Here is a 23,525-nt window from a genome sequence, read left to right on the forward strand (position 1 = left end):
CTCAGATGCCACCGATAAGAGCAGACACACAGCTCTGGTTGGCCTGGAGAATAGGCACTCTGGCCACCCACGCTCAGCCTGACTCCAAGGTCTGTGCTTAGGGGAATTTAACCCAGGTTTCTTGCAGCTGGGGCTGGGAGAAGGGAGAGCCCATTGACTCCAGTAAGAAAAAAAAATTAACCTAAAAAGAAATGTTTTTTACTCATACACACAACCACACACACTGGACCCATCCCAGGAGTTTGTAAAGTCATTCCAGTCAACACTGTCCATTTTCCAGGGTCCTCTGGTCTGGGTCTTCTGAAGTATATGACCCTGGACCCCATGGCCCAGAGCCTGCAGCCCTCCCGCCACCCCCCTCCCCCTGCCCCAAAGAGGCCATAGAGGCAAAGGTACAGCTGTTTCTCAGAGACAAAAGCAGTGGATCTCCAGGGGAGCGAGTGGCCGGCTTGGGGCCTTGTCTTCCAACCACTGCCATGGTGCTCCTCCTCCCACCCCTCAGCCCCACGTGGAGGCCTAGGGAGGCAGAGGGCCTCGGGCGAGTTCACCATCTGGGGGTTCACCATCTGAGGGTTCACCATCTGGAGGTTCATCTAAGGGTTCACCTAATGGTTCGCCATCTGAGTGTTCACCATCTCAGGGTTTACCATCTGAGAGTTCACCATCTGGGGGTTCGCCATCTGGGGGTTTGCCATCTGAGGGTTCACCTCCAAAGGTTCATCATCTTAGTGTTCATCATCTGAGGATTCACCATCTGGGGGTTCACCACCTAAGTCCTGGGGGTTCAGTTCATAGTCTCAGCCCTGGAGGGTCTGAGGAGTACGCAGGCCAGCCACTGTCCTCAGTCTGTGGGTCTGCATGCTGGGGTGGTCCATGGACTGGCTGTTACACCCCAGTCTGCTCTTTTATCCAGTCCCGAAACATCGAGAGCCTGGTGTACACGCCGGGCTTGTCCCTCCTGGCACAGCCTTCGCCCCAGCTCACCACTCCGGCTTGGAAGATGCGACCATCGGCCTCCACACTGGACAAGGGGCCCCCGGAGTCGCCCTGAGAGGGAACCAGCCATTCTGTATGAGTACCCCGCTCGCCCACTCCGGGGTCCCATCAGCCCAGGTTTTCCCCACAAGCCACTGGGCCCAGCCCCTGGCTGTTCTCCCACCCCATGGGGCTCCTCCCCCACTGTACTCCCACAGGTGGAGGCCCTGCCCACCTCCACCCTGTGAAGGCTCCACCCCCGATGATCCGCCCACTGGTGGAGGCCCCGCCTACCATCCCACTCTGTGGGGGCTCCTCCCCCACTGTCCTCCCATAAGTAGAGGCCCGGCCTACCCTCTAACTCCTCGAGGCTCCGCCCCGACCATCTTTCCACAGGTGGAGGCCCCGCCTGCTCTCCACCCTGTGAGGGCTCAGTGCGCCTGCTCTCCACCCTGTGAGGGCTCTGCTGACACTGTCCTCCCACAGTGGAGAGACGCCCTGTCCACCCTCCCACCCAGTGCGGCCCTTCCTCTGGTCTTCCTCCTACCATTGCGCCCCCGCCCACCCTCCCTCTGCCTATCCTGTGTCTGCTGGGGTCCCGCCCACCTGGCAGGAGTCCACGCCCCCACTGAGGTAGCCCACACACATCATGCGGGCAGTGAGCTGCTGCGGCAACAGCTTCTCGCAGGTGGTCTGGTTGATGACTCGGATCTCACCCTTCTGCAGGATCACCGCAGCAGAACCTGGGGAGTTAGGGGCAGGGTGACCCGGGAATCTCACCCCAAGGAAGCAATACTACGTGGGGGAAAACTTTCTTCAAGATGCTCCCCACAATAGCAATTTTAATAGCAAAACACTGGAAGCGCCCCAAATGCCTGAGGCGGAGATGAGGCCACATCCCCTCCATGGGCTAGCACTCAGCCACCTGTGGTAACCCCCAGGCATGGTGGTGATCTGCCAAGTGACATGAGTGTCAACACACACTATGGCGTGTGAAAAAATAAGAAACAGAAAGGCTAGAAAAAAGATCACAGAATGCCCGCAGTGATTATGGCTGGGCGGTAGGGTCATCCAAACAAACAAAAAAAAAACCAAACCCACTGCCCTCCAGTCCATCCCGACTCATTGCGATCCCATAGGACAGAGCAGAACAGCCCCATACGGTTTCCAAAGCTGTAATCTTTATGGAAGCCAACTGCCACATCTTTCTCCTGTGGAATAGCTGGTGGGTTCGAACCACTGACCTTTTGGTTAGCAGCAGAGCTCTTAACCGCTGTGCCACCAAGTCTCATATATCAGGTTATTCTCCTTTCTCCTCTCTACACTCTTAAATTTTCAGCCAAGTGTTATACTAATTTTATAACTTAAGATTTAAATACAGTATAGAATTTACCAGCTAATGGCCTGCCTCCCTTCAAAGGGGGAGACAGGTCAGGAGGCAGTGGAGGCTGGGTTTCCCAGACCCTGCTGATAGCCGGCACAGCTCCTAGGCCTTTCATGTTCGTTTTTTACATCCGTTCACCACTCTTCAGGAAGGTGCCATCATCTTTATATTACAGGCTAAGAAAACAGGCTCAGAGAGTTTTAAGCAACTTGCCCTGCGTCATTCAGTTAAGCACAGACAGGCCTTGAATCTAGAGTCCTGCCTCCAACCTCACACTCCTTTACCTTGAAGCTTCCACTTGACCCTGGGATGGCCTCATCCTACCAGGGAGAGGGAAATGAGGCAACAAAGACAAACCACCCACACAGCCTGTGGGATCACTGCAGACAAAGGGTCCGTACACCCAAGAGGCTGGGAACCCAGCAGCAACGTAGCCCAGAGGAGGAGTTCCTGGATCTGGCCCAGCACTCACCTCCCTCCTGGGTGTGCCCCCAGCCTGTGACCCAGATGGCCTTGCCCGCAGGGAAGACATGGGTGGCGTCAGGCAGGCAGATGGGCCGCACCAAACTGCTGTACTCGGCCGGCTGCTCCAGCTCCAGCAGGGCCAGGTCGTAGTCGTAGGTATAGTCATTGAAGTTGGGGTGGCGGATGATGCGCTTCAGCTTGTGCTCCTGCACCCCAGGGGCTCTGCGCTTGCTCTGGTCATGCAAGCCCAGGAAGGCAGTCCACAAGGTGGGGTCTGAATACCTGGGAAGGGCCAGCAGGGGGAGAGAGCGAGGTCGGGACAGGCAGCACAGTGTGGTGGGGCCGGGGAATGTGCCTTTACCCAGCTGTTCTTCAGCTCAGGGCACTGGCACCCAGACGGCAGGTTCACGTATGGATCTGTGTGGGCAGGAACATGGGGGGCGCAGGGGGAAGGACGAAAGGGGACTTCCTACCAGAGACACAGCAATTTCCCAGGAGAGGAAAACAGCTGAGTACAACTCTTGGCCTTAACCCTAAACTATGTGCTTTACTGAGTGCCTCCTGTTATGGCACTTAACCTCTTTTTTTGTTTTTAACTCTTTTAGTACATTTTTTATCAGTTACATATATATATATATAGTTTATGAATCTAACTTCCCAGAAGGAAGAATAAAAACATTAATAATTTTTTACCAACAGAATATATTCTAAGAGCAAAACAAACTGGAAAAAACATATTGAACTTTATCCACTGGGATTGTTGTTGGTAGTGGAGTCGTTGTTAGGTGCCATCGAGTCGGTTCCAACTCATAGTGACCCTATAGGACAGAGTAGAACTGCCCCACAGGATTTCCAAGGACTGGCTGGTGGATTTGAACTGCTGACCTTTTGGTTAGCAGCCGAGCTCTTAATTACTGTGCCACCAGGGCTCCGGTAGCGGAGTAGCTCTGGCAATTCTGAAACTCTATCGTACACTGAGGACTGAGCAAATGAATAAATATACTGATGTTTTTGGGAGCCATTTTCAGTGCAGGAAAAAGTCAAAACAAAACCAAACCCATTGCTGTCCTGTCAATTTCAACTCAATTTGTCCCATGTGGTTAAGAGTAGAACTGCTCCAAAGAGTTTTCGTGGCTGTAATCGTAACTGAATCATATTGCCAGGCCTTTTCCCTGCAGCACTGTTGGGTGGGTTCAAACCACCAACCTTTCAGTTAGTAATTAATTGCAAAAGGGAGATACAGATATGGCGAGGGGGTGGGGAGGCGGGCAGCGGGACAGGAAGAACCCTGTGCTGGTAGGTTGGAATTAGAGTTATCAGAAAAAAATTATCAAAGTTTATTAGTAGTGGGTGGGAGAAAGAGGGACTCATTGCTGAGAGGCCACTGAGCTTCTGTGAAGGGTGATGGAAAAATCTGGAAACAGTGGTCATGGTTGCACAACATGGTGAATGCAATTAACGCCACTGAACTGCTCATGCCTAGCATGTCGAAATGGTAAATGTTTTGTTACATATACATTTACCACAATTAAAAAAAGAGACAGAAAAGAAAAAAACTGAAGAGCAGAATAAATTAAATTTGTTGAGGGATGAAGAAAACAAAAACCCTCACGATTTTGAAAAAGAAAAGGCCAAGGGCAATGGCACCCCCGGGGAGCATCCAGGTGTGGGTTTCTAAGCCTCCTTCTCCACTAACAAGTACCAGACTCCCTAGAGGAGGGGCTGACTCCAGGGCTGGGGCAGGGAAAGCATAAATGGATGCTGGAATATTTTGTTTTGCGAGACTGAGCATTCAAAAACTGATGGGAACACAAGCAGCCCCCGGGTCATGAACGAGACCCATTCCTAAGTGTGTGTTTAAGTCAAATTTGTAGGGAAGTTGGAGCAGGTGCATACAGCTCCGATTTAGCCTTATTTTAGTACAGGAATGGAGCCCTAGTGGCGCAGTGGTTAAGAGGTACAGCTGCTAACCAAAAAGTTGGCAGTTCAAATCCACCAGCTGCTCCTTGGAAACCCTGTGGGGCAGTTCCACTCTGTCCTTTAGGGTCTACTATGAGTCAGCATCAGGGTTTTTGGTTAGTGCAAGAAAAGGTTCCAAGCCCTTTCAATGATTTAAAGGCTGAACATGCAGCAAGTAAAGGTGGCTGTGATGACGAATTTGTTGAGTGTAGGGGTTGGTCCAGACATTTCAAAGTGTGGGCAAATTTACGTAACATCAAAAGGCAAGTTGTATAAAACTTTTTCCATAAATCGAGTTGCCCATAAGTTGGATGTTCATAACCCGAGGAGTCACTGTTCATCAAAAGGAGACAAAAGGCTTTCACTGGTCAAATTCAGAATAATTTAAACATCAAAATAAATAACAGGATAAAATTATCATTATACACACTGAATAATTTAAAAAGGGCATCATGAGTTCATCTGAGTCTAAAAAATTTCAAAATAATTTACAAAGAGTGAAAGAAAGCTATTCTTTAAAGAAAAATATCAGCTAATAAATACAGAAGAAAGGATAAAGTAAGAAATTATCATTTTGTCCCTTCTATGGTTTTTTTTTTTTTTATGGCAATGATCAATACATGCAAAAATCATCATCAAATGGTAAAACCCTTGGGCAAAATGGGAACAGGATAGTCAGTGTTTTGAAGTATCACCCAAGAGTCATTACAAAGGGAAAAACATGCCCTTGTAATGGAGAAGCCTGATGCTCACCACCTGAACCAAGTGACCATCCCCACTCGCGGGACAGCACGTGGCTCCTGATGTGATGCACCGGGAAGGGCACATCATCCATGTATTGTTTCCTGACAACAATGTTTAACATGGACCTGATCACGAGGAAACAAACAGAAAAATCCACACAGGGAGTCTGCAAAATAACTGACCTGAGCTTCTCAAAAAATATCGATGCCATGAGACACCAAAAACTAAAAGGCTTGGGAGAACTGTGCTAGATTAAAGAGACACAAAAAGAAGGCTAAACAACCAAACCAAACCTATGGCCATTGAGTCAATTCCAACTCATGGCCACCCTCTAGGACAGAGCAGAACTGCCCCATAGGGTTTCCAAAGAGCAGCTGGTAGATTTGAGAACTGCCAGCCTTGTGGTTAGCAGCCACGCTCTTAACCAATATGCTACCAGGGCTCCAAAAAGAAGGCTAGAGAGACCTAATGAATGACTAAATACAAATCTTTGGCTAGATTCCAGATTAAAATTAAAAAACCTCTGACACACACTATGGTGGCAAACGGGAGATATGGACAGTATTGTATCAATGCTACAGCTTCTGAACGTGATGACTAAATGTGGTTACCCAGGAGACCATCCTTGCCCTTGGGAGATACAGGCTGACGTACTCAGGGGAGAAGACTCAGAAATGGGTCAGAAAGATGCATGTATACGTGTGAAGACAGAAATTACTGCAAATATGGCCAAAGGTAACAATCAATGAAGGTGGAGAAAGCGTAAATGGGTGCTCATTGTACTTGTCTTTTTTTTTTTTTTCTGTACTTCTGACTCTTTTGTAGGTTTGAAATTTTTTCAAAAATAGTGTACATTGGGGAAAAAAATTTAAATAGAAAATTTGTATGACAAAAAAAATAAAAGCTGCTTTATTTTCTCTGTACAACAAATTAATATGTGCCATTTTTGACCTCTGAGGAAAGTCAGGAGGCTACTGACATGGCGGGGTATGGCATCTTTAGCCACAGCACCCTTCTCTCTTTCCCTCAGGTGTTGAACAGAAGAATCCTGCCAACTGTCTCTTCCCATTGCTCCATTCGTCCTGCTCGTTTGCCCTTGGCTGCCTCTTGTATCCATCCCCTCCTCTCACCCTTGCTGCCACCTCCCTAGAAAGTCCTGCTTTGACCAGAGCCATAGCCTCCAAACTGATCTTTTTGCCTCTGGCCTCTCTTTACTCTAATCTGTTGCTGTCAGATACAATTTCCTAAAAACTGCTTTTGTGAGACCTCTCCTTCTTATTCAATAGCCTAAAATGATTCTCAAGACCTCGTAGGTGAGGCCTTACCTCCCTATCCAGGCATTCTCTGTCCTTTGACTTTTTCTCCCAGTCATCCCCATACCCAGCCAGCCAGCCATCTCTCCAGATCATCCAGAGGGGCTGCTGCCAACAGCAATGTGAGTGAAAAAGAGTAGAGATATTCAGGAATATTTAGGAAGTAAGGACGTGGCGATGGAAAGGATAAGATGGGATGGGGGAGCTAGGAGAGTTGTTCCAGTCCCCCTGTGGTTCCACCTCCCCTCTGTCCCCAGCACTAATACAGACATCCCTTTGCTTGGGCTATTCCCTGAACCTGGAGACTTTCACCTCCTCCCCAAAGCTAAGCCCCACTCATCCAGCAACCTCACCCAAGACCCTCCCCTCCAGAAGACCTTCCTACCATCCTTGCCCCAGGGATCTTTTTCCCAAAGTCAGCATTATTCAGCCTAGGACAGTATCCAATTACATAGCAGATTTTGTCTCTGGCTCTTCAAGGTGTGAATGTCTACAAGTAACAGACAGACCAGTTGTGAAGATGCAATCATTGTTACTGCTGCCCCTCCCCATTGACTAGGATGTTGGGGGACCAGTTGTGAAGACACAGCCATTGTTACCCCCGTCCCTCCACATCAACTAGGATGGTTGGGAGAGTGCAGTTAGTAATAGCTAACATTCAGAGAAGGCTGAGAATGTACCAAGCACTATTCTAAGTGCTGACATATTATATCATTTTAGCCTCCAAACAGTCCTTCAGGGTGGAGCTGCCCATTTTAAGATGAGGAATCAGGCACAGACAGACGAAGCTAATAAACAGTGGGCCAGGATTTGAATTCAGGCAGCTTAGGCTAATATCATAACCCCTCTTGGTAAAGCCCTTAAAAGCACTTGTTGACTCAGAATGTGATCAAAGTAACTGAATCCCAGGCTCCTGCATCACCTCACACCTCCCTATTTTTGCTCACATGCTCTTTCTAGAGAAGGTCTGACCCACCTGTCCATTTGACAAATACCCTGTCATATTTCAAAATTCAGTCTACACCTGGAGCAACAGAGGAAGAAGAGAGTCAGGAATAGGAGGACAATATGGAATGTGTGGCTAACTGCCTTCATGGACAACTGCCTCCTTTGCCATAAGACAAGAAGAACTGGGTGGTGCCAGACTACCATCACTGAACATTTTGACCCAGGGCTTTGAACCTGTTTGAAACAGTTCAGTAATAGCCGATGAAGTGAAACCGGAAGAGACCCAAATTTTAAAAACTGGGGAGAACAGGAATGATAACTGGAACTGAAAACATTATAGGTCGAAGCCCTGGAATGGGAGACTCAGAAAAGGTATATTGAGCCCTTTCAGAAGTCTGACATGGGAGACTGGATTATCGGTGAAACTGTGGAGAGCAACCCACGTTCAAAGTGGCATGGTCAACCACCATCTTTGAGATGAGCTCCACTGTTTCCCACTTTTTGGGCAAGATATTTGGTTGCTATGCAACATGTACGCTGCCCTAAGAGGGAGATTAAGCTTCTACCTGGGCTGCAACCTGTATTTTTTCCCATTTCGTTTATCTCTCCAGTTCACCCAAATTTTAAAAATTCAGGTCTGTTCTGGTGTCGCTTCCTCAGCCATGATTGACCAGTTTGAAGCCCTGTTTTGATCAAAGATTCCACAGAAGAAGCCTGGTCAAATGGGGAGAAATACAGAACAGAATCTCAAATTCTCATGGACTCCAGTTGGCATATCATAATTCATACAATGTTCTACATCCTACCTTAGTGAGTAGTGACTGGGGTCTTAAAAGCATGCCAATGGAATAGATAAATATAGACAGACCAATACTCATTCAGACAGTGTTCTGCTGCTATTCATAAGGTTGTCACTGGCTAATGCTTTTCAGAAGACCGCCGGGTCCTTCTTCCTAGTCTGTCTTAGTCTGGAAGCTCAGCTGAAACCTGTCCTCCATGGGTGACCCTGCTGGTATCTGAATACCGGTGGCATAGCTTCCAACATCACAGCAACACACAAGCCCCCACAGTACGACAAACTGACAGAAACGTGACAGCAGAGGACGTGGAACCAGGGATATCATTGCTGATGTCATATGGATCCTGGCTGAAAGCAGAGAATACCAGAAGGGTGTTTACCTGTGTTTTATTGACTATGCAAAGGCATTCAACTGTGTGGATCATAACAAACTATGGATAACACTGCGAAGAATGGGAATTCCAGAACACTTAATTGTGCTCGTGAGGAAACTTTACATAGATCAAGAGGCAGTTTTTTGGACAGAACAAGGGGATGCTGATTGGTTTAAAGTCAGGAAAGGTGTGCGTCAGGGTTGTATTCTTTCACCATACCTATTTAATCTTTATGCTGAACAAATAATACGAGAAGCTGGACTATATGAAGAAGAACAGGGCATCAGGATTGGAGGAAGACTCATTAACAACCTGCGTTATGCAGATGACACAATCTTCCTTGCTGAAAGTGAAGAGGACTTGAAGCACTTACTAATGAAGATCAACGACCACAGCCTTCAGTATGGATTACACCTCAACATAAAGAAAACAAAAATCCTCACAACTGGACCAATGTGCAACATCATGATAAACGGAGAAAAGATTGAAGTTGTCAAGGACATCATGCTTGGCAAAATAATGGGTCAGCAAAAGAGTGGAAGACCCTCAGTGAAATGGATTGACACAGTGGCTGCAACAATGGGCTTAAGCACAGCAATGATGTGAGGATGGCACAGGACCAGGCAGTGTTTCTTTCTGTTGTATGTAGGGTCGCTATGAGTTGGCACTGACTTGACGGCACCTAACAACATACCCTTCCATTTGTGCGCACACTGATCTTTACTGTGACTGTGCTATGCTCGCTATTTCCACACTCCCATCACTAAAAGTAATAAGTCTCTAAGTTCTAACGTGTACTTATCCCTCCCCCCTTCTCCCTGGTGACCGCCAATGAGTATTGTTGTTGTTGTTAGGTGCCATCGAGTCAGTTCCGACTCATAGTGACGCGACGCACAACAGAACGAAACACTGCCCGGTCCTGCGCCATCCTTACAATCTTTGTTATGCTTGAGCTCATTGTTGCAGCCACTGTGTCAATCCACCTCGTTGAGGGTCTTCCTCTTTTCTGCTGACCCTCCACTCTGCCAAGCATGATGTCCTTCTCCAGGGACTGATCCCTCCTGACAACATGTCCAAAGTATGTAAGACACAGTCCCGCCATCCTTGCCTCTAAGGAGCATTCTGGTTGTACTTCTTCCAAGACAGATTTGTTCGTTCTTTAGGCAGTCCATGGTATATTCAATATTCTTCCCCAACACAATTCAAAGGCGTCAATTCTTCTTTGGTCTTCCTTATTCATCATCCAGCTTCCACATTCATATGCGACTGAAAACACCATGGCTTGCAGTAGGCACATCTTAGTCTTCAAGGTGACATCTTTGCTTTTGAATACTTTAAGGAGGTTTTTTTGCAGCCAATTTGCCCAGTGCAATGAGTCTTTTGATTTCTTGACTGCTGCTTCAATGGGCGTTAATTGTGGATCCAAGTAAAATGAAATCCTTGACAACCTCAATCTTCTCTCCATTTTTCATGATGTTGCTCATCGGTCCAGTTGTGAGGATTTTTGTTTTCTTTATGTTAAGGTATAACCCATACTGAAGGCTGTGGTCTTTGATCTTCATTAGTAAATGCTTCAAGTCCTCTTCACTTTTTCAGCAAGGAAGGTTGTGTCATCTGCATAATGCAGGTTGTTAATGAGAAGGGTATAGACACAATTAAAGAGAATGCTGACGAATTGTGATAAATGTAACTAATGTCAATGAACAATTTATCCGGAAATTTATTAAAAATAATTCATTGACACTAATTAGATAGTAGATAAGAACTACTTTAGGTGAAGGGAAAGACAACACACAATACAGGTGAGGTCAGCACAACTGGACTAAACCAAAAGCAAAGAAGTTTCCGGAATAAACTGAATGCTTCAAAGACCAGCATAGCAGGGGCGGGGGTTTGGGGACCATGGTTTCAGGGGACATCTAAGTCAATTGGAATAATAAAATCTATTAAGAAAACATATTGCATCCCACCTTGGAGAGAGGTGTCTGGGGTCTTAAACACTAGCAACTGGCCATCTAAGATGCAGCAATTGGTCTCAACCCACCTTGAGCAAAGGAGAGGGAAGAACACCAAGGACACAAGGTAATTATGAGCCCAAGAGACAGAAAGGGCCACATAAACCAGAGACTACATCATTCTGAGACCAGAAGAGCTAGATGGTGCCCAGCTACAACCGATGACTGCCCTGACAGGGAACACAACAGAGAACCCCTGAGGGAGCAGGAGAGCAGTGGGATGTAGACCCCAAATTCTCATAAAAAGACCAGACTTAATGGTCTGACTGAGACCAGAAGGACCCTGGTGGTCATGGCCCCCAGACTTTCTATTGGCCCAGGACAGGAACCATTCCCAAAGCCAACTCTTCAGACAGGGATTGGACTGGACAATGGGTTGGGGAGGGATGATGGTGAGGAGTGAGCTTCCTGGATCAGGTGGACACTTGAGACTATATTGGCATCTCCTCCCTGGAGGGGAGATGAGAGGGTAGAAGGGGTTAGAAGCTGGCGAAATGGACATGAAAAGAGAGAGTAGAGGGAGGGACTGGGTTGTCTCATTGGGGGAGCGCAGTTGGAAGTATGTAGCAAGGTGTATATAAGTTTTTATGTGAGAGACTGACTTGATTTATAAACTTTCACTAAAAGCATAATAAAAATTTTTAAAAATTCATTGAGGGATATACAAGTTTGCAACAGTAATAACTAAAAAATATGTGTTTGGTTACACAGATATATAAGTATGCATAAATATGTATAGGAAGGCATATGTGAATAACTGCCGGCATATGTGTATACAAGTTTATGTGTGCTGCATATATTTTCAAGTATAAAATAAAGCACATGGGGGCATAGCTACGGATACGTCCTAGACACAACCAAACACTTCATGGGATTGGTCTAACAGATTTGAGGGCTTAGGACTATAGTCTTGTAAGGCCTCTCAGTCAACTGGCATAATATAGTCCATAAAGACAATGTTCTATATCCTAGTTTGCTAAGTAATGTCTGGGGTCCTAAAAGCTTGCAAGTGGTCATCTACTCATCCGAAGTTAAAGAGAAAGAAGGAAACCAACAACTCAAAAAAGAAACTAGTCTACAGAACCAGTAATCTACAGGAACGACATCACCTACCATGAGACCAGAAGAACAAGATGGTGCCTAGCTATCACTACTGACCATCCAGACCAGGGACCCAATAGATGGTCCTAGATAGATAGAAGAAAAACGTAAATTAACACACAAATTCCTTTAAAAAAAAAAAAAAAGGAGTGACTGGAAGGAGGGAGCGGGCTGACTCATTATGGGGAGAGTAAGTGGGAGTATGGAGTAAGGTGTATATAAGCTTACATGCGACAGACTGACTTGATTTGTAAACTTTCACTTAAAGCACAATAAGAATTATTTTATATAAAAAAAAAAAGGTCAGACTTACTGGACCAGTAGAGGCTAGGTGAACCTCTGAGACTATTGCTCTGAAATATTCTTTAAACTTGGAATCAAACCACTCCCAGAAGTCACCTTTCAACCAAATGACAGACTGGCCCATAAAATAAATAATATCACCCATGAGTATTGTGTTTCTCAATATAATCATCTAAATGAAACTAAATGGTAATCATTTACCCTAGACCAAAGATGAGAAGGCTGGGGGGACAGGGAAGCTAGATTAATGGAAAATAACAACCAAAATGGAAACGAGAATGCTGACATATTGTGAAGAGCATAACCAATGTGACTGAACAATATGTATAGAAATCGTTAAATGAGAACCTATAATTTCCTCTGTAAACTTTCACCAAAAACACAATAAAATATTTTTTAAAAAGCTTGCAAGCAGCCATCTAAGATATAACTAGTGGTCTCTTCTTGTCAGGAACAAAGAAGAGTGAAGAAAACCAAAGACTTAAGGAAACAATTAGTCCAAAGGACTGCGGACCACATGAACCACAGCCTCCACTAGCCTGAGACCAGAAGAACTAGATCGTGCCCAGCTACCACTACCAACCACTCTGACTGGGACCACAATAGTAGGTCATGGACATGAGATGAAGAGAAATGTGGAACATAATTCAAACTCATAAATAAGATCAGATTTACTGGTCTGATAGAGACTGGTGGAACCCCCAAGACTATGGCGCTTACACACCCTTCAAACTTGGAACTGAGATCACTCCCAGAGATCACATTATAGCCGTACAATAGGCCTATAAAATGAACAATAAAACCAGTGAGGAATGTATACCTCAGAACAATCTACTCTATAAGACCTAAAGGGTGGCATCTGCCCCAAAAGCAAAGTTCAGAAGGACAGTAGGGACAGGAAAACTGGGCAATGGACACGGGGAACCTAGAGAAGAAGGGCGGAGAGTGCTGACACATTCAGGGGGCTGCAATCAATGTCATGAAACAAGCTGTGTATACACTGTTGAATAGGACACTAATATGCTCTGTGAACTTTCACCTAAACAACTATGTTAAAAAAGAAAAAAATTCTCATGGACTCTAGACTTTCTGGAGCCATGGAGGGTGGATGAGCCCCTCAAACTGTTGCCCTGGGATAATCTTTAAACCTTAAACCAAAAATGTCCCTGAAGTCATCCTAAAACTGAACAATAGTTTAGCTTAACTAGTGAAAAATGTCTGCTTTGAGCATTATGCTCTTTTAAGAACTATCTGTATGGGATAAATTGACATCAGCAACTCAAAAGACTAGATAGGAACCTTAGGGACAGTGAATTTATGTTAATGAGGAAGGAACAACTCAGAAAAGAAGGGTGGGAATGGTTGCACAACTCGAAGAATGTAATCAATGTCACTAAATTGTACATGTAGAAACTGTTGTTTTGTTCTCAACAACAAAATAAAAATAAAATTCAGAAGAAGAAAAAAAAAAAAAACAGACCCCAGATAAGTAAAGCACTACTGAAGAAGAAGAAAGTGGGAGGTGAAAGTGGGAGGCCTCACACTATCTGATCTTAAAAAATTCTTAGATCCTATTATACCGCCACAGTAGTCAAAACAGTCTGGTACTGGTACAACAACAGACACATAGACCAATGGAACAGAATTGAGAACCCACGTGTAAATCCATACATCTTTGAGCAGCTGATATTTGGCAAAAGGCCAAAGTCATTAAATGGGGAAAAGACAGTCTCTTTAAGAAATGGTGTTGGCATAACTGGATGTCCATCTGTAAAAAAATGAAACAAGATCCAAGCATACCTCACACCATAAACAAAAATTAACTCAAAATGGATCAAAGACCTAAATATAAAACGTAAAATGATAAAGATCATGGGAGAAAAAGTAAGGACAATGCTAGGGGCCCTAATACATAGCATAAATAGTATACAAACCATAACTAACAATGCACAAACATCAGACGAGAAACTAGATAACTGGGAGAGCCTAAAAATTAAACATGTTCCTCAAAAGACTTCACCAAAAGAGTAAAAACAGAGCCTACAGACTGGGGAAAAAAAATTTGGCTACAACACATTGGACAAGGGTCTAATCTCTAAAATTTACAAAACACTTTTCAACATCTCAACAACAAAAAGACAAATAATCCAATTAAAAAAATAGGCAAAGGATATGAACCAGTACTTCACAAAGAAGACATTCAAGCAGCCCCGAGCGTATAGCCCCCAGACACCCTTTTAACTCAGTACTGAAGTCACTCTTGATGTCTACCCTTTAGCCAAAGATTAGACAGGCCTATAAAACAAACGATAACATACAAAGTTCCACCATTTATATGAGACTAAATAGACACACCAGCCCAGGGACAAAGACAAGAAGAAGCCAGGAGGGGACAGTAAACGACAAATGGAAATGAGGAGCCTGAGGTCCAGAAGGGGAGAGTGTTGACATGTCATGGGGTTGGCAACCAATGTCACAAAACAATATGTACACTGTGCCCTAGCTAATCTGTATGCCATTGTGTGTGTGTGAACACATCCTGTCCTCCAACCCGGTGAGGTCGGTGAAGGGTGGGCACCAAATCTTGGTCATGTTTATCTCCCTACTGTGCATGATGACAAGGGATGATGAACGTAATATTAACTGGCAGAAATACGACAGACAATCGGCAGAAGAGGAAGTAAAGGCAGGCACAAGGGTGAATTCTTTTTTCTTTTTTTATTATGCTTTAAGTGAAAGTTTACAATTCAAGTCAGTTTCTCATATAAAAACTTATACACACATTGTTATGTGACCTTAGTTGCTCTCCCTATAATGTGACAGCACACTCCTCCTCTCAACCCTGTGTTTCCTGTGTCCATTCTACCAGGTCCTGTCCCCCTTTGCCTTCTTATCTCACTTCCAGACAGGAGCTACCCACATAGTCTCATATGTGTACTTGAGCTAAGAAGCTTATTCCTCACCAGTATCATTTTATGTCTTATATTCCAGTCTAATCTTTGAAGAGTTGGCTTTGGGAATGGTTTTAGTTTTAGGCTAACAGAGAGTCTGGGGGCCATGACCTCTGGGGTCCCTCCATTCTCTGTCAGACTATTAAGTCTGGTCTTTTTACTAGGATTTGAGGTCTGCATCCCACTTTTCTCCTGCTCCATCGGGGATTCTCTGTTGTGTTTCCTGTCAGGGCAGTCATTGGTGGCAGCCAGGCACCATCTAATTCTTCTGGTCTCAGGCTGATGGTTTATGTGGCCCTTTCTGTCTCCTGGGCTCATTTTTCGTTATGTCTTTGGTGTTCTTCATTCTCCTTTGCTCCAGGAGGGTTAAGACCAATTGATGTATCTTAGATGGCCGCTTGCTAGCTTTTAAGACCCCAGGCACCACTCACCAAAGTGGGATGCAGAATGTTTTCTTAATACACTTTGTTATGCCAATTGACCTAGGTATCCCCTAAACCATAGTCCCCAGACCCTCGCCCCTGCTACTCTGTCCCTCTAAGTATTTGGTTGTATTCAGGAAACTTCTTAGCTTTGGTTTGGTCCAGCTGTGCTGATGTCAAGGGTGAGTTCTTAAGAAAGTATGCATACATACTGTGTGCAGTAACAATGAGCACAACAAGCACTCAGATCTTGATTTCTAAATACCGCTCTGACAAAAGTGCTTCTTGGAGAAATGCCTGGTCCTACAGCTGCGGCAGGAAAAACAAGATGAGCCTGGAGCACCCTGTAGTGGCTCAAAAGACAAAAGCTTGGGGCATATCAAAGAAACACTGGAGCCAACCTGGAAGACCCCCCAAAGGCCAAATCTGGTACAATTTTGAACAACAAAGTACATAATGCAATATTGAATTACAACCCAAAGTATAAAATCAACCATAAATATTATAAAATAAGTATAAATTATATCAATCTACACTGATATACATAAGTAAATAAATAAATAGATGAGGGATAGAAGAGACAACTCTTCCTCACAGAATTTCAAATATCTCCTTAGGTTGCAGACAGTCTCCCATCCAGAGGTGAAGTTTAACTGCTCCTCCCTTGACCGTAGGCTGGACTTAGTGACTCATGTGCAAAGAATATAGGAAGGAGAAACTTTATAGGAACTTTACAGAAGAGAAAGCAGGCAAACACTACCCTAACCAATGGTCATGGTTAACATTACCAGTGAGAAGTCATACTGACATAATTTATCCACTGTTATGGATTGAACTCAGCCCCCCTTCACACACACACAAAGTATATGACAGAAATCTAACGGCTATAACCTGTGGATGTAACCTAATGTAATGTAATCACGTTCCACAATGCAGTCTAACGTAGTATAATCAATTAGTTGAGGTCATGCCAGTGTAGGGAGGCTCCTAACCCTAATCACTTCTGAGGTATATAAAGCGTGGCATAGACACAGGGATCAGCGCACAGAGGCCGCTGGGGAAGACAGACGCCATGTGAGGATCCTCTAAAAGCCAGGGAACCGAGAAATGTCTCGAACTACTTACAAGGAAGGAATTGACAAAACTGAGGTGAGAAAATAACTTTCTGTTCTTTAGAGCCACTCACTTCTGGTACTTTCGTTACAGCAGCACTAGGAGGCTGAGATACCCACCGATTAGACGTGGTGAGGAGGGCACTTCACCTCTGTGGTCTTCCTTCCAAAAACCTAGCAGCTCAGTCTAATCATGAGAAAAACAACTGACAAACCCAGATGAGGGGGCATTCTACAAGACACTCAGCCAAGACTGTCACGATCATGAAAAACCAGACTAAGAAGCTGTCACAGGCCAGAGGAGGTTGGGGACACATGACCACAAAACGCAATGGGGCACACTAGGTGACTCCTGAACAGAAAGAGGACATCATTGTGAAAACTGGAGAAATCCCAATCAAGTCTGGAGTTCAGTTAATAGTAACGGCCGAGCGTTAGCTTCTTAGTGCTGACGAACACACATGTTAACATCAGGGGAACTAGATGAGGGGAATATGACCCTACCAAGCGTGGGTCTGAGTGCACTATTCTAAGTTACTTCCCCAAGATTACACAGCTAAGCAGTGGGCCGGGATTTGCACACTATTTGCAGCTTTTGTAAACCTAAAATTATTCCAAAATAAAAGTTTATTATAAAAAATTCTTAAGCTCCCATCAGCCCCAAAAGAAAATAAGTCATCTCTGCACAGGGTGGAGGGGAATGTGACAAAATGAGGCAAGGAAGGACAGACTCAGGTTGAAGAGGTCGCATTTCAACAGCCAGCAAGGCCTGACCGCCATCAATCCAGCTCCACTGGCCTGGCCCTGTGTGTTGTCTGCTCATGCCAACATCTGTGCCTATGTCCATTGCACGTTGTGTGCCCAGCTCTCTTCAAAGAACGCGCAGGTCTCCTCTCCTCCCTCCGCTCAACAGGGCAGTCATGGCAGCCTGGACTACCATGACTCCACAGAGTAGGAATCAACCAGCAGGAGGACTCCGAGTGTGGGAACCTCCTGGAAGGCTCCTCCTCTGTCCCTGCTTCTTCAGGACTAAGCTGTCCTCTGAGAACCCTTTCACAGCCATGGCCAAGGGCCTACCTAGGCTGGGAGCTAAGACACAATAGCCCACTCTGGATGGTGCCACCCCCTCCTGCTGACCCGTCCAGGCTCTGGGCCCTGCCTTAGTCACTTTAGCTGCTACCTTCATTGACCAAGCCTCTTGTCTGCCCATGAATCTGAGGCTACGATGTCCTGGGCACCTATGTGCAAAGTGTTTCAAGCAAGATCATACGCTTGCAACTGTAGGATAAGAACTATTAGTGTCGCCATTATCCATGAAGAAGCTGAGGCCTAGGAAGTTTGGATAACCTGTCCAAAGTCCCCCAGCAAGCCAAGGCTGGTCTTAACCAACACTAGGGAGTCCATGCAGTACAGAGGTTCTCAGCCCAGGCTTTGGAAACAAACCGACCTAGATTCAAGTCTGGCTCTGCCACCTAACAGCTGTGTCATTGTTAATTGCCATTGAGTCCATTCTGACCCATGGTGACACATGTGTGTCAGAGTAGAACTGATTCATAGAGTTTTCAGAAGCAAACTGCCAAACCTGTCTTCTGAGGCATCTCTGGGTGGGTTTGAGCCACCGACCTTTCAGTTAATACTTGCGCGTTTAACCGTGTGAGCCACCCCAAGCAAACGTCCTTACCTTCTCAACCTCGGCTTCCGTAGAGTGAAGATACAATCCAGTTTCGGTTGCCATGGAGTCAACCCTGACTCATGGTGACCCCATGCATGTCAGAGTAGAACTGTGCACCATGAGATTTTCAAGAGCAAACTTTTCCAAAGTAGACTGCCAGGCCTTTCTTCTGAGGTGCCTCTGGGTAGAGTTGAACCTCCAACCTTTCGGTTAGCAGCCAAACATGTTACCCATTTGCTATGCCCAGGGACTCCAGGGATGCAATAAACCTATTGCCATTGATCCGATTCCAACTCATAGCGACCTACAGGACAGAGTAGAACGGCCCCATAGGGTTTCCAAGGAGCACCTGGTGGATTCAGACTGCTGACCTTTTGGTTAGCAGCCAACCTCTTAACCACTACACCACCAGGGTTTCCGGGGATACAATAGGATCTGCCTAATCAGGTTGCTGGAAGAGGCTCTCACAGAATGTCAGACAGCGTGAGCACCTCACGGAAGTCAGTTTTATCATTACTGCTACTCGCCTGTCCTGAGGTACCTGCCTTCCTCTCCAGTCCTGGCCTGCCTACAGGCTGCCCCTCCTCGGCAAGGCTCACAGACACAGGGGGCTTTCCAACCCCAGAAAACATTCAGAGCCCACAGAAGGCCACCCTGCCCCAGGGACCCACCTGAAACCTTTGTCGTCAACATGGCAGTGTGCCGCGGAGACCAGCCAGGTGGGAGAGATGAGCGAGGCCCCGCAGACATGGCCCTGGCCCAGGGCGTGCAGGCTCACTTGCCAGGGCCACTCGCCTTCGTCTGCATTCTGGCCCCCAACAACACGCGACTGTTTGCTGAACGACCGCTGCCCACAGTCTGGGAGGTACAGAGAGCCCCGAAGGACTGTGAGTCAAGGGGACATGGGATCCCAGGGGTCCTGTGCCAGGCTCAGCACCCTGGAGTGAGAGCATGGCTAAGGAAGTTGCTCTGGGGTGTGCACCAGCACTGCTAAAGCAGGCGAGGCATGGAGGACCCCCTAGAAGTATCCTCAAGCCTCAGATACCTAGCCTCTCTTCTCTCCCCTGCTCCCAAATTTAAAACTCTCACTCTCTCACCTCCCCAGTCCTGCACAAATGCCTTCAGGGCTCCAGAAATGGGGTGGTTTGTACAGAGTTGATTTGGATACGATTTGCACAGATCTCCTTGTTGAATGCTAAAGGACACAGTTCTCAGAGGGGAGAGAATGGGTGACGCAACGTCACAGAATGGCTGCAGCTGCACCAGCACTCCTGACACACACATCAGGCTGCAAATTAAAGGAGAGGGTGGAGAGCATGATAACCAGGTAAGCTGCGCCCTCTCCTCCAGAAGGATGCCAAGGCTTTCCGTGCACGCTGGGCCACTGTCCACACAGCAGTGGCAGCGCAGGCATTGTGGCCAGGACAGCAGCTATGTCACGGGACCACAGCTAACCCATGGGGAGTGCCTTTAAGTCAACTAGAAAAAGCCATTCTCTCCTCCAGACAGACGCAGCCTCTCAGAAGGCACAGATCTTTGTGAGTGAGTTGCTGGCCTGATTTTGTGCCCTAATGGGCAGGCACCTTGCACAGTGAACAACCTGCACAGCTGTACTACCAGCCCTGCTCACCACAGTCCTTCTCGTCCGAGCCGTCGCTGCAGTCCTCCTTCCCGTCACACTCAGGGTTGCCCTTGCTCACACAGAGCCCATTGTGGCAGCGATAGGTGTGCTCTGTGCAGGTGACAGTGCTCACTGCTCGAGGAGGACAGAGGAGAGGGAATCAGCCAACAAGTCAGGGCCAGAAGCCTCTGGACAGTGCCTGATGACCCATCTGCCTTAAGCCCCTTACTCAGGCCCACCCCAGGCTTCGAGCACACCCTGCGGCCTACACACATCCATGTCCATGAAAGCCTACTAAAGGTGTGCCCCCTCCTGGGAGCCCAATGGGCGCCCTTTCTTGTCACACTTAGCACCCAGGGTAGTATTTATTAAACTTGGTGACAGGTTGCCCCTCGCTGCACCCCCACCAGGAGAAAAGACCCTGAAGGAAGGGGCCACGCCGGTGCTCCCTCCATCCCCCACCGGTAGCCAGTTCTCACCTTTGTCACATGTGGCCTCGTCAGACCCATCCCCACAGTGGTCCGTGCCGTCACACTGCTGGCTCAGGGGGAGGCACTTCCCATTGTTGCATCTGAAGGTCTGGGCTGGACAGCCTGGGAAGCCCAAGTGCTTAATGACAGCTGCTTGTCCACTCACGTCCCACCCCCGGGGCTGGCCACCCGCTGAGCATCAGCTGCAAGGAAGCAGCTCTTTCCCAGGGAGAACCCCCAACAAGCACTCACTGCACCCCTGCTCGTCGCTGTTGTCTCCGCAGTCGTTCACACTGTCACAGACCCAGAAGAGGGGCTTGCAGAACTTGTTCTTACACGTGAATTGGTGAGTGGCATTACATACTGCAGGGTGAGGGAAGAGTCACGCATCACTCCCAGGCAACCCTGGGACTGCCTGGGGGCCATGCTCCCATATGAGAGCAGCAGCTGGACTGTCCCTGCTCTACTAGCTACGGAAGCCGACTCAGCACCTCCGGACTGTCCCTGCTCTACTAGCTACGGAAGCCGACTCAGCACCCCCGGACTGTCCCTGCTCTACTAGCTACGGAAGCCGACTCAGCACCCCCGGACTGTCCCTGCTCTACTAGCTACGGAAGCTGACTCAGCACCTCCGGTGCATCCCTGCTCTACTAGCTACGGAAGCCGACTCAGCACCTCCGCAGTGTCCCCGCTCTACTAGGTATGGAAGCTGACTTTGCACTTCTGTTCCGACAGAAGAAAGACTCCCAAACAGCAGAGAGGAGAGAGTCCCCAGTCTAGATTTCCACACAACGGGGAGATCCGTGGGACCTAGCAAGGGCAACTGGGCAGCAAGGGGACAGGGCCCAAACCGCCCCGCCTCCGACTCACCACAGTTGAGCTCGTCGCTGTGGTCAGTGCAGTCGGCCCAGCCGTCGCAACGCAGGGCCTTCCGGATGCACCGCCCGGTGTTGCAGGTGAACATGCCAGGGCACGCTGTGGGCACAGAGCAGTCCTGATGCCCTTGGCCCTGCCCTAGCCTCCCACAGCTGGCTCCTGTACCCCAGTCCTTCAGCCAACCGCATCTCAGAGAGAGCCCTTCCCATCTGGCCTTAGAGACGAGAGGAGCTGGTGCCTCAGGACACAGTCTCCCAGGCCCAAAAGTGTGTTCTTTCTGACCAGCTGCCCACTCGGCAAAGGAGTACCTACAGCCACGCAGCTGGTGAGGATGGGGTGGCTGTGGACTCCCTGGCTGGCAAGACCTGCCTCTGGTGACTGAAACCCCAGCAAAGAGGCCGACCTGGGTGTGTGCTCAGTCCTACTGCAACCGTGTCTTTGCTTGTCTTAGCCCTCACCCACCCCGGGCAACTCTCCTCTAACATGGAAGCCACACAGTTGGGGAGGATGGTGCCCTGTACTCCCCAAATGTAAAACCGCCTCACCTACTACCTTAAGTCCAAGATACTTTCCACCTTTTTTAAAATTTCTGAAATTGGGACGCACCTGACAACTGATGTCAAAATGGAGTTGTCACCAGGCAGATGACAGAGGCCATTGTCACCACTGCTACAGAGGCATGGTAGTGGTGGCACAATGGTTAAGCACTTGGCTGCTAACTAAAAGATTGATAGTTCAAACCCACCAGCCACTCCATGGGAGAAAAGGCCGGGCAACCTGTTCCTGTAAAGATTTACAGCGTAGAAAATCCTATGGGGCACTTTTACTCTGCCCTATAGGGTTGCTATGAGTCAGAATGGACTTGATGGCACACGACAACAACACAAGTAAGCTTAGTCACTATCAAAGGCAAATTTGTTCATCCAATCTGGTTGTAAGCTATGCAGCTGGATGTTAACTTAAATTTGGGTTTCTAAGTTAAAATATCTTCTGAGGGTAATTCTATGTTGCAGGGCTAAAACAAATAATACATGGAAGAATTGCTAGTCACACAAGAGGTAGTAAAATTATAGATTTATGATAGATTATAGATTACAGATCACAGGTTTTCAGACCTAGGACTGGTTAGTGTGACAATTCATTCCATGGAGAAAACCACCGCCTTCCTGCTAAATAAATAGCGCTGGTTAAAGCTCCATGTTAGGGTGAAATGAAGCTATGGGGCTAAAAGAGGAAATGTAAACCTGAGCCCCAATATTCTCCAAAATGTCTCAAAAGATTATACTATTAATCCTAAAGGTGCTAAAATGTCCCTAAGACAAGCCTCGATTTTAAAGTCATTTGAGGCCGTATCACAGGGATGATACCAGAGGGGCTCAGGGAGTCTGGCTCAGCCTGCCCACCAGGACTGCGGCCCTGAGGGACATGGTGGGTTACTGCACCATCAGCCTTTTCTAATAAAGGTGTTTAAGCTGCGTTTTTTCCAAAAAAAAAAAAAAAAGAAAAAAACCCCTCAAGCGATATGCAGCTTACATTCTCTGGAGTTGCACCATGTTCACAAGACACAGAATCAATAGTTCATCTTGGGTGAATGTGAACCAGGGTCTTCTTCCAGAGGTCACTGAGTAATGCCCTAACCCTCACCCTGTTTACTCACGGTCTCTGGAGTCGTAGGAGAGGTATTCGGCCAGGAACCCCGTGTCGGTGTAGGACTGGTCCGAGTGGAAGCGGACTGTCATCTTGCTGCTATTGCTGGTGACGACAAACTGGGACTTCTCTCCACAGTGCCTGCAAAAGAGGGCATGGCGCTGAGACCAGGAGCCTGGAGGAGACTGCCTTCCCACACCACCCCCAGGATGCACCCAGGCTGCCCCCACACCCCCAGGGTACGCACTTCTCCCCGTTGACCTCCACATAGTCCTTGGAGCAGGTGACTGGTGAGACATTGGGCTCCACCAAGTAGAAGAGTTTGAAGCGCACCTTCACATATTGCTTGTTGGGCACCTGAAGGGAGAGCTGTG

General features: G+C 47.3%; 1 protein-coding gene across 7 annotated transcripts in view; it reads right to left on the bottom strand.

The window, feature by feature from the left end:
* Nucleotides 1–351: 351 nt before the first annotated feature.
* ST14 (ST14 transmembrane serine protease matriptase) overlaps nt 352–23,525 on the bottom strand; it is a 69,505-nt gene continuing 46,331 nt past the window's right edge. For all 7 annotated transcript variants that reach the window (XM_064268854.1, XM_064268857.1, XM_064268858.1 and 4 more), the window contains 10 exons: nt 23,399–23,508; nt 23,162–23,292; nt 21,499–21,603; nt 20,881–20,991; nt 20,638–20,751; nt 20,168–20,290; nt 19,209–19,395; nt 2,832–3,106; nt 1,582–1,718; nt 352–1,047 (listed from right to left, as the gene is read on the bottom strand). In XM_064268854.1, coding sequence (XP_064124924.1) covers nt 886–1,047; nt 1,582–1,718; nt 2,832–3,106; nt 19,209–19,395; nt 20,168–20,290; nt 20,638–20,751; nt 20,881–20,991; nt 21,499–21,603; nt 23,162–23,292; nt 23,399–23,508 — 1,455 coding nt within the window. In that variant the 3' untranslated portion in view covers nt 352–885. The remainder of the gene's footprint in view (nt 1,048–1,581; nt 1,719–2,831; nt 3,107–19,208; nt 19,396–20,167; nt 20,291–20,637; nt 20,752–20,880; nt 20,992–21,498; nt 21,604–23,161; nt 23,293–23,398; nt 23,509–23,525) is intronic.

The sequence above is a fragment of the Loxodonta africana genome, chromosome 15, assembly GCF_030014295.1.
Source record: "Loxodonta africana isolate mLoxAfr1 chromosome 15, mLoxAfr1.hap2, whole genome shotgun sequence".
In the NCBI taxonomy this organism is placed as follows: domain Eukaryota; kingdom Metazoa; phylum Chordata; class Mammalia; order Proboscidea; family Elephantidae; genus Loxodonta; species Loxodonta africana.